At 35.5% G+C, this 20,069-nt stretch overlaps 1 protein-coding gene across 1 annotated transcript in view; it reads left to right on the top strand.

The window, feature by feature from the left end:
* LOC140449405 (discoidin domain-containing receptor 2-like) overlaps window positions 1-20,069 on the top strand; it is a 1,157,947-nt gene that overhangs the window by 1,012,878 nt on the left and 125,000 nt on the right. The window contains exon 9 of the mRNA XM_072542564.1: window positions 3,569-3,768. Coding sequence (XP_072398665.1) covers window positions 3,569-3,768 — 200 coding nt within the window. The remainder of the gene's footprint in view (window positions 1-3,568; window positions 3,769-20,069) is intronic.

Genomic DNA, 20,069 nt, shown 5'->3' with positions numbered 1-20,069 from the left:
CTTACATTGACACCGCTCACTCCTAGCCCTCACAAACGTGTTGTTCTTCAAAACACGTTTGTGGATTTGTAACCTCAAATTAGTATTGAATGATTTTGGCTAAATAGGTAAACATACACAATTTGTGACGACTATCCACCAAAATAAATATTTTAAAACAAATAAAAATGTTTCCTTACGTCTAGAAGCCATATTAACACACTTGACAAAAAGTCGTTACCATTCAATGAACAATATCATACAGATCTAAGCAAATTTTCGGTAATCTCCCGCCACAATATGATAGACACGTGCACCCACTATCGTGTCGTAGAGGAGCAACTGGTGCAAAATGATATTTTAAAGCTAATGTCACTTATAAATAAGACGCTCACACTTGTGAGTGTATGGAGCGTAAGGGTTAAAACTGCAACTCCAGCAATATGGGCCAAAATTGTAAATTAATGTGAAAAATTAATAGAAGAGCGGTGGATCCGGGAAAATAAAATTAGTGAGATTAATCGAGTGATTATAGATTTACATAATGGTAGCGGTAGTGACAATGATTATAAGTAGAAATGATTACCCCAACGCAATAATATATGTCTCTGGAGAAGAAATCGAACAGGTCAGGCAATTTAAATACTTGGGTTGTTTGCTGAACGAGGGTTGGGACCCCGAGAATGAAATAAAGAGCAGAGTTGAACAAGCCAGAAATGCTTTTTTGGGGCTTCGTAAGTTTCTTCTTCGTAAGAAAGTACGATAGCTTTAACATGCATAAAAAGATCAAGGAAATAACAGGTAAAAAAGTGAAACAAGCATCCATAGTAAAGGACAAAAAAGGTAAAATAATTACAGATTTAAATGAAAAACTGGCAAGATGGACAGAATACATTGAAGAACTTTTTGCAGACGAAAGACCAGAAATAGCAGTGGCAGAACCTACAGACGACACAACAGGGCCTGAAATCCTAAAAAGTGAGGTAGAATGTGCTATAAGGAACACAAAAGGGGGTAAAGCTGCAGGACCAGATGAAATTCCTGTAGAATTGTTGAAACTAATAGACGACGACGCACTTGAAATAATGGTGAACCTCTTTAACACAATTTATAGAACAGGCATCATACCAAAGAAATGGCTCTCCTCTACTTTTGTCACAATCCCGAAGACGAATAACGCCAGAGAGTGTTCAGACCACAGAACTATAGCATTGATGAGCCACACACTAAAAGTATTTTGAAAAATAATTCACAAAAGAATATTTAATAAATTAGAAGAGGACATAAGCGCCACACAGTTTGGATTCAGAGGTGGACTGGGAACACGGGAAGCTTTGTTTGGTCTGAGTGTGTTAATGCAAAGATGTTTGGATGTAAATCAAGACCCCTACGTAGGTTTCATAGATTTTGAGAAGGCCTTCGATAAATTCAGACACCAAAAGCTGTATGAAATCCTAAGAAGCAAAAACATCGACAGTCGCGACATTAACATCATATCCAGGTTGTACTGGGGAAAAACAGCAAAAATCAAAGTTGATAATGAGTTAACCGAAGAAATTGAGATTCGTCGAGGTGTGCGTCAGGGTTGTGTGCTTTCTCCACTATTATTCAATATATATAGCGAAACAATATGTCAGGAAGCGCTCCTAGACCAAAACATTGGTATGAACATTAACGGAGAGTTAATTAACAATATACGATACGCTGATGACACGCTAATAGGAACAGATAACCTAGCAAATTTACAGTTTTTGATGGAAAACATAAACACCCATACCAAAAAGTATGGTCTAAAACTAAACATCAAAAAGACTAAATTCATGATTGTAACAAAGAAGCTATTCACCAATGTGAATTTAACTATAAATAATCAGCCAGTTGAAAGAGTTAAGTCCTACAATTATTTAGGGGTTTGCTTCACTGATACTAATGACCAGACAAGAGAAATCAAGAGGCGAATAGAGACAGCGAGACAATCGTTTGTCAAAATGAAACAGTTCCTATGCAGCTGGGACATAAATATAAACTTAAGAACGAGAATGTTAAGGTGCTATGTTTTCTCCGTTCTGTTGTGCGGCATGGAAGCCTGGACACTGAAAAAGATAAACATTAAAAACATTGAGGCATTCGAGATGTGGTGTTACAGGAGAATGTGGAAAATACCATGGACAGAAAGAGTAACAAATCAAGATGTTCTGCTGAAGATGGGGAAGGAATGCGAAGTCATAAAAACCATACAAACAAAAAAACTGGAATATCTGGGACACATAATGAGAGGAGAAAAGTACTCTCTGCTTAGACTCATAATCCAAGAAAAAATCTTGGGAAAGAGAAATGTGGGACGTAGGAGGATTTCCTGGTTGCGAAATTTAAGGGAGTGGTATGGGTGCAGTTCAATACAGTTGTTCAGAGCTGCAGCCAACAAAGTAAAGATTGCTGTGATGGTAGCCAACCTCCGATAGGAGACGGTACTGCAAGAAGAAGAAGTTTCTGACTGATCGCAAATTGGACTTCAACCTCCGATACAAGATGCTTATGTATTACGTGTGGCCTGTTCTCTTCTACAGAATGGAAGCATGGACGTTAAAGGCCAGTTCCATTAACAAACTTGAAGTGTTTGAAGTGTGGTGCCTGCGTCGAATGCTTAGAATATCATGGACGGACAGGGTCAGAAATGAGGAAGTACTCAGAAGAGCGGGCTTACAGGATAGGGAACTTTTTAGTTATGTAAAAAGTAAGAAGACTGCATACTTGGGACACATATTACGAGGAGAAAGATATACTTTTCAGCAACTGATACTCGAAGGGAAGATAGAGGGTAGGAGAGGTCTGGGACGTAAAAAAATGTCATGGCTGCGCAATATTCGACAATGGACAGGAATCCACAGCTATGAAATGCTTCGCAATGCTGCTAAAAACAGAATTATTTAATCCTGACTATTTAACATCTCACCTGACAAGACGATGTACGGTGGACGCCTACGCAGAAATGCACGGCACCTTAAGAAGAAGAAGCGGTAGTGAATTTAGTGACGATGATGATGATTTATAAATTTAAATAATCAGTGACATTATTATAATGTTATTTACAAAATAATTGTACAGCAGGTTAAGCATTATATTTATACATTTATTATTAGCCAAATAAACAATAATATTTAAAATTCCATTTAAAAATTTGCTCCTCATTTTATACAAATTAACTCTAACTATTTATACAGGCAAAAATATTCTAAACAAAAAAAGATTATGGAGAACTCCAGTGCAGTTTACCGTGCCTTCTACTACAACGAAAGGTTGTCTGTGAATTCCATTAATCGTTTAGAGATGTAAGTTGGTTGAATGTACTGTATAGTGATTTATTAACACACAAAAATGACATCAACAAATGAAGGGTTAACTTACAACGCAACAATTTATAGATATCTCCATGAAAGAAAAAGACTCTAATATCTGTTAAATCTACCATTTTCCTTATAATAAATTCCGTTCCCAGCAACGAATAACGTCCTATGACATTCTAAAACCGTTGCCCTATAACTCATTTAATTTAAGGCCAGCATAACCTCATATCTTCTTCTTTTTTCAGATTTCACGAGTGTCAACAGTTTTCCGGAGGAAATGAAATATTCGACGCAACCGCCTCCGGCAGCTGCATTCTACAACATGACGCCGCCGCCTCCTCCCGCTTCCCGCCCGCCGCCCACTTACGACGTTCAGAACGGCACGCTGCCCCAGAACGGTGCCATCATATCGGAGAACTACTACGCCGCTACGGATATCATCAAGGTGGGTGTCAATTACTTTTTTTCAGAAAATGCACATACCGTGTACGTATCGATTTTGTTGTTGATGGTCGAATACCACTGAACGGTGTCGTGATGCTAGGAAAACACTGTCTTAAGACGTCTTCAAGTAAAAAACAACACATATCATACATTTAATATAGCAAACATAAACCTTCAAACCGATGTCGTATTTAGATCGTTTTCTGTCAAATTCTATTACTTTTTACATAGTTGTATATTTTATATTATTTTACTGGTTTAAGAAATCTCTAAAACAAATTATTTTATTAAAAATGCTTATATCATCATCAGCCAGCCCTTTGAGTCCACTGTTCACTAGTCCTTCCTTATTTTTGTCCATTGTGCACTATCTTGAGCACTTTTCATCCAATTTCTTGACATTTTCTTGAGATTGTCAGTCCAACGAGTAGGGGGTCTTTTTCTACTTTTTTTGTCTAATCTCGGCCTTCACTCAAGCCATCTCTTCGTCCACCTTTCATCACTGATTCGGGCGACGTGTCCGGCCAAGTTTCATTTCAGGCAATTGGGGAAATTACATCGGTAAGTCTTGGTGTTCGTCTATTACATCGGTAAGTCTTGGTGTTCGTCTTAAGTCTACATTTCTAACTCGGTCACGAAGCGATATACCCAGCATTGACATTTACATTTTTCTCTGGGCTATTTGCAACGTTATAGAAGTTGTATGTCAATGTCAAAGTTTGGGCACCATAGGTCATCACAGTCAACACACATTGGCCAAATGTTTTACGTTTTAAAGAAATTGGTATATCGCTTCTAAAGATGTCTTTGAGGTTTCCATAGGCTGCCCATGCTAGGTTTATTCTTCTTCGTAGTCTGCATGTTTGGTTGTCTCTTGTGATCTTTATTTCGTGTCCAAGGTATATGTAGTTTTCCACCAGCTCTACTTCGTTGTCTCCAATATTGATATTTCCGCTAAGTAGTAGGTTTGTCATCAATTTTGTTTTGGAGATGTTTATTTTCAGATCCACATTGGCACACACTAACTGAGGTTCATGTAACATTATACATAACTCCTTGAGGTTATCCAAGAACAAAACTATGTCGTCTGGAAATTTCACATTTGTTAATCTTCAACCGTGAATGTTCACGCCTTTCTCTTTCCAGTTAAATTTTTTACAAACATATTCTAGTACTGCATTAAACAGTTTAGGCGATAAGGTATCACTCTGTCGGACTAGTGCTTCCAGGATTTTGTCACCGTGTCTAAGGCTTTAGGGAAATCTACAAAAGCTAGAACGAGTGGTCTATTTTATTCGATAGTTTTTTATTACCGTTTTAATGCTCTGTAGGTGATCATTTGTCCCAAATCCGGTACGAAATCCTGCTTGCTCTAATGACTCTTAGAAATCAAGTTTTTTCTAAACACGATTTATTACTATTCTTGTTTGTATAGGTGACTAAGAAGACTTATAGGTCTGTAGTTTTCTTATAATATACCATGATAAACGTAAATGTCCCTAATACAGTTGCTGACGACTGTTATCTTTTGGATAATGCACCTAGATATAACTAAATCGATAAGTCAAACCGGCATTACCAGAATATAGAAAACAATTATAGGATAATTACATAAAAGAAATGGAGGAGGGGGTCAAAACATGCAAGAAATATAGAGGCCCCAAAGAACTTAAAGGAACGATAGGAAACCAATTCCTCCACTACACGGGGAGGAAAACGAAAACGGGGAGGTAAAAGGAAAAACCAAGGTGATGTGAAGAACTCCTGAGAGAGTGTAAACTGAATTATTACTTAGACGAGTACATAGACAAGTCAAAGAATCGGAACTACAAACAAGCAGAAGAAAAAGAAATAGAAATCCTACATCACCCCGAGAAATAAGCGAACTCATCAGAAAAAGTTCACCAAAGAAAGCACCTGGTCCAGACGAAATCATTAACAGAGCTCTGAAGCTCTGAGCTCTCCCTTCGAAAGCAGCTCTTTCCAAACCGATGGAAGTAAGCCCATGTAACTATCATACCAAAACCTGGAATTTTATTTCCGTAAAATTCCAGGCCAATTAGCTTACTTTCAGAAGTTAACAAAATAGTAGATCGAATCACCCAAACCAGACTCCAATCAGAGACAAGCAGTCTAAGATTAATATCAAAGCACAATTCGTATTCAGAGCTCAACATACAACTACTTAGACTTACAGAGTACATAGCAGCTGGATTCAACAATAAGCAGCATTCCTGGATGTAAGCCAAGCTTTTGACAGTGCGGTATAAAGAGGATTTACATAAAAAATGAGATATTGTAGATATGGACCATGACGAAACTTATTTCCTCGTTCCTAAGCGACCGGATCCAGATAAGACCAGTTTTATTTGAACAAGGAACCCAGGAAGCTGGAGTATCACAGAGGGAGGTCTTATCACCCCTTCTGCATAGTTGGATAATGGAGTTAGAGGTAGATAAGGTAATGGAGTTGGTTAGAGTTAGCCAGTTAGAGTGAACCAGATTAATTGTTTCTTGTTTAGGAAAAGAGATGAATAGATTGCTAACATCAAATGAAAGCATAGTGGTATTGGGGCGAAGATTAATGTGTTGTAGGATATTGACTAGATGACTAGTATTTTTGACTGAGAATCGAGGGGTGAAGTTCGTCATGTTGTAAATAAGATTAAATATAAATTTTGATAGGATGGAAACTGGAGTGTTTATGAAACTAACAACTGGACGAATGGGAATGCCCTCCTTGTGTATCTTGGGTAAACCATACAGTCTGGGTGTCAGAGGGTTGCTTGGAATTTTGTAATATGGTGCAAAATGTTCTGAGAAGAAGTCTGTAAAATGTTTGATGTTTCCTTTTAATTTATTTATAAACTTTATTGAGGGATCTGTTGTAAGTAAAGTGAAGTTATTATTATTGTGGAAAGTAGAAACTTTATTATTATATGAAGTTTGATCTAAAATCACTAGACAGTTACCTTTGTCAATTTGAGGGTCTTAAGGTGTTCATTACGTTTGTTTTGAGAGAGTTTATGAAAATTAGGTGTGAAATGAATATTCTGGTCGATAGAAGAAAAGTTAAAAGATGAGGGGGTGTTGGTATTAACTACTGTTGAAGAATTAGAGGATGAATTTTTGTTTTTGAATTTGTTTATAGTATTAAAGCAGGAGTTTCTGATTGAAGTTTTTTGATTTAATGGAACAGAGAGATTTTGAATGATGATATCCAGCTCAATGGAGAGACTCTGAAGGTCTTTTTCAGAGACCTTACGAGGAATGGAGTATTTGAGACCTAGATTTAGTAGGTGAAGTTCATTATTGTCGAAGGTAACTGAAGAGAGATTTTTTAATCTTAGGTGAAAAAAAAAATTAGAGAATTTACTTTTGGTATTGCTATTACTATTTGAAGAATTAAATTTATTTTTGATGAGATTGTTTAATTTTGAGTTAAGTTTATTGAATTTGATAAAAGTTACATTGTCCAATCTGCCAATAAAACCATTCCCACCATGTTCTTAAAAATAAATTCAGGACAAATTAACTACTTAAAACAACAACATTGATGGTTGCTACTGTTTTAACTTTTTCAATTTTTAAATAGCTTCTGTCTTAATTGGACTAACGCATAAAGTTACACTGACTGTTTTGTTCGGACTTCCGTCCTAACTTGTCAAGATTGCCATTTCAATCAGTTGCTTTCATCAGGTCCTCGTAGACACATCGTCTTAGGACCAGCAACTTCACGGAAAAAAATCTAACGGATTTGGATTCAGCACCAAAAAATACTCTAGAAAAACACATATTTATTTTTGTGTACCGTAGAAGTCGCTTTCCATCCTCTTTGTAGACTGTTCTGTGTTCATTTTTTGTTCTTCTTACCAACTGCTTTGTTTTATTTCGTATTCTTCTCAGGATTCTGGAGTATTTGATGTTTTGTTCTTCGTGTAGGCCTTTTTCGTTTTCTCTTCATACAACCTGACAGTAGAATTGAAAATGACGCGCTTTCTGTATCTTCAAGCTTATGATTAGGGGGCTAGTACTTCCTGCCATAATTAGTAAGGTTGCTAAATGTATACAGATAAACTTTGCCGCCGAATAGATAATTTATCAATACTTGAAAATAATTACTTTTTATTTTCATTAATATTTATAGTTTTTAACAATTTCATCACCAGAAGACAGTGGCGGTTGGTATGTAAGTCCTGCGGAGCTGCAGAACCACCAAAATAATCCAAACAAAATTACTTTGAAAATTAAATAAAAAATATCACTACTTATAAAATTTAAATTCATTTAGATGGTTTTCGTGCATAGCCGCCTTTATTTTAATCTGTCGTCCGTCGCATCTCATAGCGACAGCAAGTCCCACTTATTTGACCGGACCGGTGCTACTCCGAGCTGTGAACTGTTAAAGATATCCCCGATAACACCCGCTTAACCCCTCGCCTACACTTTTCCGGCGACGACTGAAAGCAATATTTGAGCTGCATTTGTCGCAGTTCGAACTAGTGTGTACAAACCTACGTTTATTGTAATTTTAAATAATCGGTGATCGCGACGCGACGACTGTTAAAATAAGTTGTCCTGCACGTAATTCGGTATTTATATTAAGTATATGAGAATAAAAGTGCTGTTCAGGATGGATGTTATTTATAATTTGATTAATGTTAAGAGATTCTTTAAATATTCTTATGACGAAAAACTAGAATTAAAATGCAAAGGACGTCCTTTGCCGGATATTAAAATCGTAAAAGAAGGATCGAGCCGAGGGAAAAATTACAAACGACAATTTAATTGCGATATTTATACGAGAAATAGTTGGATATGTGGCTGCACAGAAAAAACGCTCTTTTCTGTTTTCCTTGTGTACTCTTTGGAGGTGATAAGTCATGGACGCAAGTTGGTGTAACAGACTTAGTACATTTAAGTGATAAAATAAAAAAGCACGAAACTTCTAAGCATCATTTGCACAATCAAATGGAATATGCTTTATTAGGCTCCGTGAATATTAAAGAACAGTTAGATTCTGCATACTGGATAAATATTCAAAAATTCAATGAAGCTGTAACAAAAAATAGGTATGTTCTCTCAAAAATTATAGACTGCATAAAATTTTGTAGTGTTCGAATTGGCGCTTCGGGGACACGACGAGACACAAACATCCGACAATCCTGGAATTTTTCGCGGCCTCATAAATTTTACTGCTGAATTGGATAAAATTTTAGCACAACACTTGGAAGAATCGACGGTTTTTAAGGGCATTTCTAAAGAAATTCAAAATGATATTTTGGACTGCATGTTGGAATTATGCCAGGATAAAATTTTGGAGGAAATTCGGGAATCTCCATATCTAGCTGTCATGGCCGACGAGACTACAGACATTTCAGCAAAATCACAAATGGTTGTAGTATTTAGATATTGTCGAAATGGAGCACCGGTAGAACGATTTTGGACATATTTGGTACCTTCAAAATTAAATGCAGATACTTTAAGCAAAAACATTTTCAGTGTTTTGGATCCTATCCTGGAAAACTCAAATAATAAACTAATTGCTCAGAGTTATGATGGGGCAGCGGTCATGTGTGGACAGCACCCAGGAGTTCAAGCCAGAATCAAAGAAAAATATCCATTTGCTCATTTTGTACACTGTTACGCGCATCAATTAAATTTAATAATGTCTAAGGCTTGTTCCGAAAACTCTCAAGTTAGACTTTTTTTTGGAAATTTAAATGAAATCCCTACCTTTTTTAAAAATTCGCCACAACGAGTGGCAGTTTTAGATAAAATCGTCCAAAAGAAAATTCCTCATGGCGCTCCAACTCGCTGGAACTTCAATATTCGAACTGTTAATGTTGTGTTTGAACATCGATCTTCTTTTATCGAATGTATGGAAGAAATAGAAGAATTGTTTGATAAGGCAGCTGTCTGTAGTTCAGCGTCTTCCATTCGAAGAATACTAGTGGATCAAAATTTTGTTTTTTGGTTAACATTTTTCCATCGCATAATGCCACAAGTAGACGTTTTGTATAATGCCCTTCAAAAGACTAAAACGGATCCTTTGGAAATCAATAAAAAGGTGACGGATTTCGAAAGATACATGAATTCAGTTAGAAATTCAATAGATGATACCATTGACCAAGGTTCTAGTTTATGCGTTGAACCATTACCAACTAAAAGGTTATGGAAGCATAACAGTCCAGTAGGTCATCGGAGAGCATCTATCAAAGATTGTGATATAATCATAAATTGTGCAAATGATAGATTTGCTTTTAAAAATCACCTACTTGCAACTTCATTGCTTTATCCTGAGCAATTTGATAATTATTGTGATAATTTCCCAGATGATAATTTAAGCCTGACTTGCGCGTCATATCCAAATTTAGATAGGGAGCGCTTGAAGACTGAATTATCTGTTATTTATTTTAGAAGAGCCTGTAGAGACATTAATGGGGCAATACCTTTTTTAAAATTTTTAATTGAAAATAATTTAACAGAGCCTTTTCAAGAAACTGTAAAACTGCTTCAAATTCTAATTACAGTGCCCATGAGTACGGCAGAAGCTGAAAGGTGCTTTTCGAGTTTAAAACGGATTAAAACATTCTTGAGAAATTCCTTGACTGAATACCGAATTGTAGCATTAACCATGTTGTCAGTAGAAAAAACACTTATAAAAGAAATACCAAACTTTAATGAAAAAGTTATAGACAAGTTTGCTTTAAAAAAAAATCGACGAATCGATATTTATCGATAAAATTCTACTAAAAACATAAACTATAAAACAATTACTAGTGTGCCATAATGTACCATTGCTATTTTTGATATAATTGGATTTATCTTCAATTTGAAAAGAAGAAAATCGGTAAGTTCTTTATTATTTTTTAATAGATATATAATGAATAAATATATGGTGTAAAATATCAAACTAAAAGCCTCGTTGTAAAATACAACGATTAAAAGATATTGAATTAAAAAAAACCAAAAAATACTGCAGAACTACCAAATTTTTGAGTCACCAGCCGCCACTGCCAGAAGATAAAACCTCACATTTCTAAATGTAATGCCTATTTATGCAATCTTTGTGTCAAAAAAACTGTACATGATAGGAAAAAAATCTAACGGATTTGGATTCAGCACCAAAAAATACTTTAGAAAAACACTTTTGTTCTTAGACAAAATCAAAATTTTTGCAGCACCGTATAATACGGCTGTTATTACAAACATTCAGTATTAAATAAATTTCGAAGGTATTATAAAGTTTCTAGAGTCTTTTGACAAATGTATGATAAACATCTGAAAGGTACATCATTAAATGTAACGCCAAAGATTCATCATATTTCAGTAAATAATACCAAAGAACTTTTAATTCCAATTCTCGAAATTGCTCGACAGCGCCATCTCGCTCTTCTCTCGTACTCTGTCTCTTTAATCCACTTTGTTTAAGTTTCCCTTTTATAAAACGCTCATTTATTTGATTAATGGAGACACATCAAATAAAATTCGAAATTACAATTTGCGGGGTTTGTTATTACTGTTTCATCCTCTCCCGGAAGTATAATGCCAAATGCCAAAAACTGAAAACGATCGATATGATGTAGAGAATGAAGCTTCACAAGATGGAAATTTCATCAGCGAAAACTAATTAGCTCCGAGTAAAAAGTTTGATTTAAATTTTTTATTAACTCATATTTAAATATTGGAGGATTCGGGCGAGAATAAGGGAATATAAAAAAGTTTTTTTTTGTGAAAGCGTTTTCTTCTGTTTTAGATTTTGGGGTTATATGTGTTTTTTTATCCATTCACCAACATGTTATTAGCGGCGTTATTCAATAAACAAAGCTTAACAGTAGGTTTAGATTTGGTAAAAAGACCTCAGGTAATTTAATAAATTTTACTGGACAATTTTCTCCTAATAGAGCTGTAAAGTGTTTGATGATTGTTTATTGAATATACTCTTTGGTAGTTTAGGTGTAAAATGGATAGTGAAGGAAAAATGTTAAACTTTATTATATAATTATGATAATTACTTATATTATACATATACACTCTCAACTCGAGCAGATTGTTTAGTTCACACTCTATGTCAACTTCAGTTGCCCCCAAATGAACACCTAAATTTTCACTGACATATTTGAGAGTGAGATCTGGATTATACCTTCTATCTAGTCCCTAGAGGTAGTGAGATGTAGAGTATTCTTCTTCTTTTGGTGCCTATCCTCTGCGGATGTTGGCAATCACGTTGGTCTATACAACTTTGTTGATAGCTGCTCTGTATATATGTATGGTAGTCATTCCTGCCCACTGTCCGATGTTCTTCAACCACGATGTCCTTCTGCGCCCTTGAGATCTTTTGCCTTCTATCTTGCCTTGTAAAATTAGTTGAATTAGTTGATACGTCTCATTGCGAATCACATGCCCTAAGGATGTGATCTGTCTGATTTTCACAATACGCATAATTTCCAGATCTTTATTCATACCTTGGATCACGCTGTTGTTGAAATTTTGCAGTTTCATAGATTTTGTTCAGTAGACTCGTTAGGAGTTTGAGTTAGTTGTTTTCAAATAGTTTCAATATTCCAGCTTGTTTGTTATCAGGTCAAGGTGCATTGTTGGTTTTTAGTCTTTATATTGCATATGTTACTTCACTGAGCGTTATTTCTGGTCCTAAACTTTCATGGTCTTCCTTGAATAATTCTTCCATGTATTGGCTCTATTTCTCAAGTATTCTCTCATTTTCATAGAGCAGATTGTAGAGGATCCAACCTTTTAAGTCTTCTTAGCAGTATTGGCGTCAGGAGGTCACTCGCAAGTGAATTTGGATTATATGATAGTCTCTTAAAGTCGTTTGTACACTGAGGGACGGTTGCTTCTTTAACAGTTTCAACATTGGCACATACCATGGGGAATTGCAGAAATTACGAAGGATTTTGGATTGGAATCTTTGCAGTCTGTACATATTTGTATTACTAGCAATTTACCAGATTTAAATCCCGCACATCCATAGCGGTCGTAATATTACCTTATAGAGAAGTAGTTTGTTTTGGACACTTAAATCTAATTTCCGAATCATAAACGAGTATTATTTTATGGATACCCATGATTATTTTTGTGGATACCCACGACATCATTCCTAGCAGGTAGTAATTTTCGGTTTATAGATACCAAAGGGCAGCTTTATCTTGGTGGTGTGAATCGATTTAGTATTATTTACTTTGACACGCCATAATCTTAAATGATTTTGTAAATTTTTGGATGGTAATCTTGTCTACACTTAATAGAGGGTTGGACTGAGTACACCAGTTTGAGGGACTCCTACCGAGACTGGATATAGGGGAGTACAAGCTTCGCCATGATTAATTAAGAATGATCTGTCAGTTAAATATGATTGTAGAATTTTGTCTATGGGATTAGGTAGCTTTGACTTAATTTTAGAAGCTAGACCATCATGACAGATCTTGTCAAATGCCTGTAAGACGTCTATGGCAAGAGATAGGTCACAAATCGGTAGAAGAAGTATCGGACGACCACGCAAAAGATGGAGTGACAACTTTCCATAGATGTATTAATGCGCCAATGAACAAGCAGAATTACTTATAAAGAGGAAGAAGAAGAGAAGAAGATGATAAGACCTTATTTGGGTCATTGGGAGCTTTTGGTACCATAATTATTTTAGCTAATCTTTACATGACAAGACAATAAACAATTTTTATAATAGCCTGGAAAATATACAGTATTAGCCTGTTGGTCTTGTCAGGTAAATTGTTTTAATATTAGACTCGTGAGTGAACTCACCTGATATGGGGCGTCGAGTATGTCTAAAATGGATTTTTCATTGTCTGCATGGGCTTTTTTCTGATGAGGTTCGAATACAGACATAAAATTTTTGCTTTGTCTTCATCACTACGAACCCCTTATAGGAGTCTTAGTTTATTGTTGGGATTTCAGTTTCCCTGTCAGATTCCATAGTGAGTAGTCTTTATTTTCACTTACAGAAAGGTCTTTCAAAAAATGTTTAATAACAGCTTCTTTGTATTCGTTTAGTGCTTCTTTGAGTTGTCATGTTGTTCTGTTAAAGTTTGTTTTCTTTATTAGGGCTCGAGTACTTTGCCGTTTTTTCTTAGTTTTATTTTTTCACGAATACAGTCATTTAGTGTTTATACAGACAAGCCAGACGGACATGAGACTGGTGTTTTTTATAGGAGCTTTCTGGCGTAGCAGTCCTTGCAGCTTTTTAGATTGACGTAATTGCATCGTCAACATCCTTTGTGGATTAAAGTGGCAGGTTCACGTTGATTAACTCATAGACCAATTCATTAAATATGTTATAATTTGTCATTCTTTTGATTAATGTTATCGCTCTGTTGATATGGCATACCTTCGTATGTTCTCACTTATAAAGAAAGGAGAGTGATAAAAAGACAAATCAAATGATGGTTGTTTATTTAAGTAATTAGTAGCTATGCCTTTTATGACACACAAATCGATAAGATCCTATATTTTTCGCCTGTCAGTAGGCCAGTGGGTAGCTTGACCTATGGATAGAGTGCTAAGCTTATTTATCACGGTTCTTTTGAGTAGAGTTTATCCACGTGTGATTATGATCCTTGATCCCCATCGGTGATGTTTAGAATTAAAGTCGCCAGCGGCGATGAATTCTGGTCCAAGTGACTTAAAGTAGGTAATGAATGTATTTTTTTTATTGGTTTAGTTGGTGGACAATAAACCGCAGATAAGATCAGTTAAGCATGCCAGTCTTTTATTGATATAGAGCTGGAATATATGTTTAATTCTCTAGTTTTATTTTTTGTTTGTCTTATTTCGCTGCCTATTTCTATAGCTTCTGTGAGTTGTCCATCTATTCTGACTTTCATTTTGTTGTTTTAGTAGATGTTTTCGATAATTTTTATAATATTTAGAGGAACTTCTCTATTATACAGAAGATAGATTACATCTTTGAGTCTTACTCTTTCAAACGCTTTTCTTAGGTTATTCAGACACAGAAATGCTGGTCTATTATACTCTAGTGATTTCTCAGTAATTTGTTTTATAACGAATATTGCATCTATACACGATCTTCCACTACGAAAACCCTGCTGTTCATCTGCTAAACTTATCCTCTGATTTATTAGCACTTGTAAAATTTTAGTTATAAGTTTTAGCGTAGTATTTAACAAGTTTATACCTCTATAATTTTCTGGCTGTTTTTATCTCCTTTTTTGAATTGTAGAATTAGTTCGCTAGTTTTCCATTTTTCCGATATTTTAATGTGTTTTATAATTTTATTAATTAATGTTGTTGATTGTTCTGTCATTGCTGTTCCACAATATTTCAGTCATTCGTTTGGTATCCCGTCTCTACCTGTTGCTATTCTGTTCTTCAGGTTTTCAACTATTTTCCGAACTTCCTGTACATTTATATTAAGTTCTTCATTTTTGGTAATTTCTGGTGTTTGCGGTTCTAGCCTCGTTTGTTCTTCCTCTGCATATAGCTTTTTTAGGATATCAATGTTGTGTTGGGAAATAAATGATTTTACTTCTTGACTATAGTTGATCAAGCCATTGGCGTTTCAGACTCCAATCTTTAGATTTTTATATAATTATTTTGGAGATAAGAGTCATCAGGATGTCAATCATTTTGTCCATACGCTTCATCATTTTTTAAATTAGTTGTTCAAAGTTGCATTTGATTAAAGAAGTTGTAGAGGTAGTGGAAACTGAGATTAGAACATACGTAAAGATTTTTCTCGAAGAGTTGGAAACATTTTCTTTTGTAGTTCTTTTTATACTTGACAATCTTTGTAATTTGCAGGATGATTTTCAGAACAGTTAACACGCTTAACTTCCTTAGTTTTACTTTGTCTCGGGCACTAGTTAGTGAAATGATTTGATAGATACGAATCAATTAGTTGAATAGCATTACTCTATAAATTATAATAAGGAAGTTTTCTTAGCAGAATACTATGTGCGACAGAATCTAAAGTCTTAGTGCGACACAATCCAATTGATCAATATTCTTCTTCTTCTTCTGGTTCCTATCCGTTTCGGATGTTGGAAATCATATTGGCAATCATGACCTTGCTCGCTGCGGCTCGAAACAGCTCCGTTGAGGTTTTCTTAAACCATGTTCTTAAATTCCGCAGCCATGATATTCTCCTTCTACCGGGTCCTCGCTTACCTTTGACTTTACCTTGCAATATAGACTGCAGCAGGGAGTAACGGTGCTGATTTCTCATAACGATTGATCAATATATGCAACATTAAAATTGGAATTCATCAAATTCTAGTTCTAATTGAAAATATCTCCTCTGTTATAGAAATATACCAAACTCTGTTTGCACAATTTGTGGATGAATAAGTTGTCTGAAAGAAAATACCTCTGTGATGAGATGTGTCAGTGAGATCCACAGGTTTTGTGGTACCATTAATATTCGGGAAGATATTATCGAGACTAGTTTTTTATAAGATTGTAAGATCCAAAAAAATTACTAAGGTTTATCTGATATCTATTTCATTAAAATGAATATTAAAGTCACCCGTAATAAAAATAGATTTATGCACTTCAATTGTTTTAAGAGCTTTAGCCATTAAGGTAAAGAATTTGTCTAAATCACTATCTGGAGTACGATAGACAGTGATAAGCTGCACATTAAATTTATTTAATAAAATACCTATAATCTCACAGTGCTGTTACGAAAAGAGGCTTTCAAAATTGAAAAGATTACATCACATCAAGATATATACATTATAGATACATTTTATTTTCAATATTATCAAAAATAATGACGAAGAATAATCATATCAATGAATAATTACATCTAAAGGAAAGTTATCTCGAAAAGGCCCGTAAAGAATACAGCGTGTTCTTTAGTTTATTACAAACATAATACGTTCAGTACCTTCTTGGTGGAAATGATATTGTTCATCTTCTATTAGGCACGTATATTTTGGTCGTAAAATATGGAATTGCTATATTATATAACGCGGGTAACATTTTACGGCCAAAGCCATTCTGCGAGATGACGGTCATAATTTAGGGAAAGTGTTTTGAATGTTATATGTACTTATACTGGCGGCAAAAAATGAAAATGGATACCGGGGCCCTTATGATGTACCAAATTATCACGCCGAACACGGAAAAAATATACCGAAATTGCTGTTTTAATGATGCCTCTAAAACGGGGTTGATATTATCAAAATTAAATTTACTCGGTTTATAGCAGCATTCATAGAAACGGTATATGATGTGGACTACAAAATTTCCATGTCAGGTTGGTTTAAAAAATCTCGCAAACTGTTTTTATCATATTACGGTTTTGGAAGCAACATTTTCGCTTTCATCGCTATTCTAGATACAATTAGGATAGACCACAACATATTACACGAGAAAAAAATACACACAAACTTTTTTTACGCAGAATCAAGGGTCATTTTCCATCAACAGTCAGTTTGGATCTTATTAACTGCGAAAATTTCCTTAAAACCAGGTGATTATAAAGAATAAGATAATTGGAATGATTTTCCACTGGATATGGTAGCATCTTAATACCATTATGTTGCGTTCCCTCTCCAAAATAGAAATTTTTATTACATATTTAAAGAGAAGAAGGAAAATCTGCATACAGACATCTATGACTCACATAGGTAGTGTTGGGTTCCTAATACCCTAACGAAGTTGTGTCAGGACGAGATGCCCGAGGGGGTTAGACCTTTGGCACTTCGTCCCGTCACCACACCGAGACGGTCGGCGTCCAACTAAAAGCCTGTCCTCTGTCGCTCCATGCATCAGAATGGAAGGGCTTCTTTTTCTTCTTCTTCGTCTAGCCATTCACGTCCACATCTGAACATAAGCCTCTTCAAGTCTTCCTTTCCATTGTTTTTTATTGTACGCTACTTGTAGCCAATTTTTCCCGGCAGTCCTTTTCAGATCATCTGTCCATCTCATAGGAGGTCTGCCTCTGGGTCTTTTGTGTTGGTATGGTCTCCAGGTTAAAATTGATCTGTGCCATTTGTTTAGATCGCTCCTAGCTACATGTCCAGCGTATTCCCATTTTCAACTTTAATGATTTTTGCACCACATCGGTGACTTCGGTTTTCTGTCTTATCCATGTGTTTGTTTTCTTGTCCTTAAGTGATATACCTAGCATTGCTCTTTCCATCGCGTGTTGAGTGACTCTAAGTATATTCATATTCTTTTTTGTGATTGTCCATGTTTGTGCCGCATAAGTTAATATCGGAATAATGCATGCATCAAAAACTTTAGATCTAAGATGTAATTGAATTTGTTGATTCCTGAGTATATAGTTCAGTTTACCGAATGCTGCCCAAGCTAACTTTCTTCTTCTTTTTATTTCTTCAGTTTGAATTTCCCTATTTAGTATTATTTTTTGTCTTAAGTATATATATTCTTCAACTTTTTCTATAACTTTATCGTTTATTATTGTCACGGTGTCTTCGGAGTGCATGACTTTTGTTTTGTTTAAATTCATTTTCAGTCCTATTTTAGAAGATTCGGTATGTAGTTCTAAAAGCATGGTTTGCATTTCTTGTAGGTCAGTAGCTATCAAGATTATGTCATCTGCAAATCGTAGATTACTGAGGTAGCGGCCATTGATGTTTATTCCCTTATATTTCCAATTTAGGTTTTTAAAATCGTCCTCCAAAACTAAGGTGAACAGTTTGGGTGATAAAGTATCTCCCTGTTTGACTCCCCTGTTTAATGGTACAGGGTTCGTGTGTTCATTTTCATTTAGGTAGTATGTAGCTGTAGCTTGGTTCATAGTTTCTTTTATTAAGTTAATATATCTGCTGTCTATTCTACAATTTTGCATTGCGTTTATTACGGCCGTGTGTTCAATGGTATCGAAAGCTTTTTCGTAGTCTACAAATGCTAGGAAAACTGGAAACTTGTATTCGTTACATTTTTCTATTAATATTTTTGTGGTTAACAGGTGATCGGAAGTTGAATAGCCTTTTCTAAAACCTGCCTGTTCATATGGTTGGTATTCGTCTAATTTCCTTGTTAGTCGAGTAGTTATGACTTTGGTGAGTATTTTAAACAGGTGTGACAGTAGGCTGATGGGTCTGTAGTTTTCCAATTTTCGACTATCACCTTTCTTGTGTAATAAGATTACTTTAGAGTTGTTCCAGCTCTTAGGGACTTTGCCCTGATGTAAACAACTGTCCACAAGCTTAGTTACAATTGCAATTAGTTCCTTACCTCCTTCTAATATCATATCTGTGATAATATTATCTTCTCCTATGGAAGGGCTAGTTAAGGCAAAACATCTCTCCTGATGCCCTGCTATCACTTGATTCCCATTCTTTCTCCCACATATTCATCGGGAAAACCACACCCACATGAACCCCAAAAGAGACCCCACCGAGGTGCTACTAGTTCGATTTAAAATTATGTTGCAAGTTCCCCTCCTCTCGTTTTTTGAAGAGAGCAGATCACTGATAAATTTGTGGATCCGTGTCCACCGTCACTCATCCTTCATCATTTTTCCAAGATTTTTCTGACATCAAAAATTCCATTGTGAGCTCAGCTGCCTGTCTGCAGTTTTATCTCACTTCTAAAATCATCTATCCAAGATGAGTATAAACTCAGTGCTGATATCGCATGTAGTGGTTCTTAATATTTTCTTATGTTTTTATTCTGGTTCCTAGTGATTTGCTTGATGTTTTCAAAATTTTCTGAATAACAATTTTTTCCAAAAAGTTTATACTACTTATTTTATTTTCATATTTTCATTCAACAAATCTTTCAGAACTAATTTCTATCTGCTTACCACATTCGAACTCTTGTCTTAATTAAATAAAATACTACTATTCTTAAATCAATTCTAGATACATATTTTATACATATTATTTGACCTACTCGTGACAATTTTACAAAATTTGACTTTTTTAAACTCTTAAAACTAAAATTATTCACACACGTTTCTTCACCAAAGAATATTATTCTGAAGCTATTTGTATGTAAGATGGCTCTTCCTCATTACAAGGATGCAGCCGTGGATCTTCCGCCAATACAAGCAGATGAAGGTTCCGCCTGAGTCTAGAGTATCTGGTAAGCATACTGACCACCAGAGAGCACCTTCTACGGTCTAGAAGGAGAAGTTCGAGTCCCTCCGGTAGAGTGAAAAGTCCTGTCTTGCCAGGCATGCCAATGTGTTTCGGCACACATACCAAGTTACCCCTATTGGTCCGCGCAACAACAGCAAGTGCTCTTTTGCACTCAATAACCAGCTTACAGCTGACTTTGGCCGCATCCAGATCCCTTGGCGCTGCTTGACTGCCAGGGCAGATAGAG

The sequence above is a fragment of the Diabrotica undecimpunctata genome, chromosome 9, assembly GCF_040954645.1.
Source record: "Diabrotica undecimpunctata isolate CICGRU chromosome 9, icDiaUnde3, whole genome shotgun sequence".
Classification (NCBI taxonomy): domain Eukaryota; kingdom Metazoa; phylum Arthropoda; class Insecta; order Coleoptera; family Chrysomelidae; genus Diabrotica; species Diabrotica undecimpunctata.
This window is presented reverse-complemented; position numbering and strand designations above follow the sequence as displayed.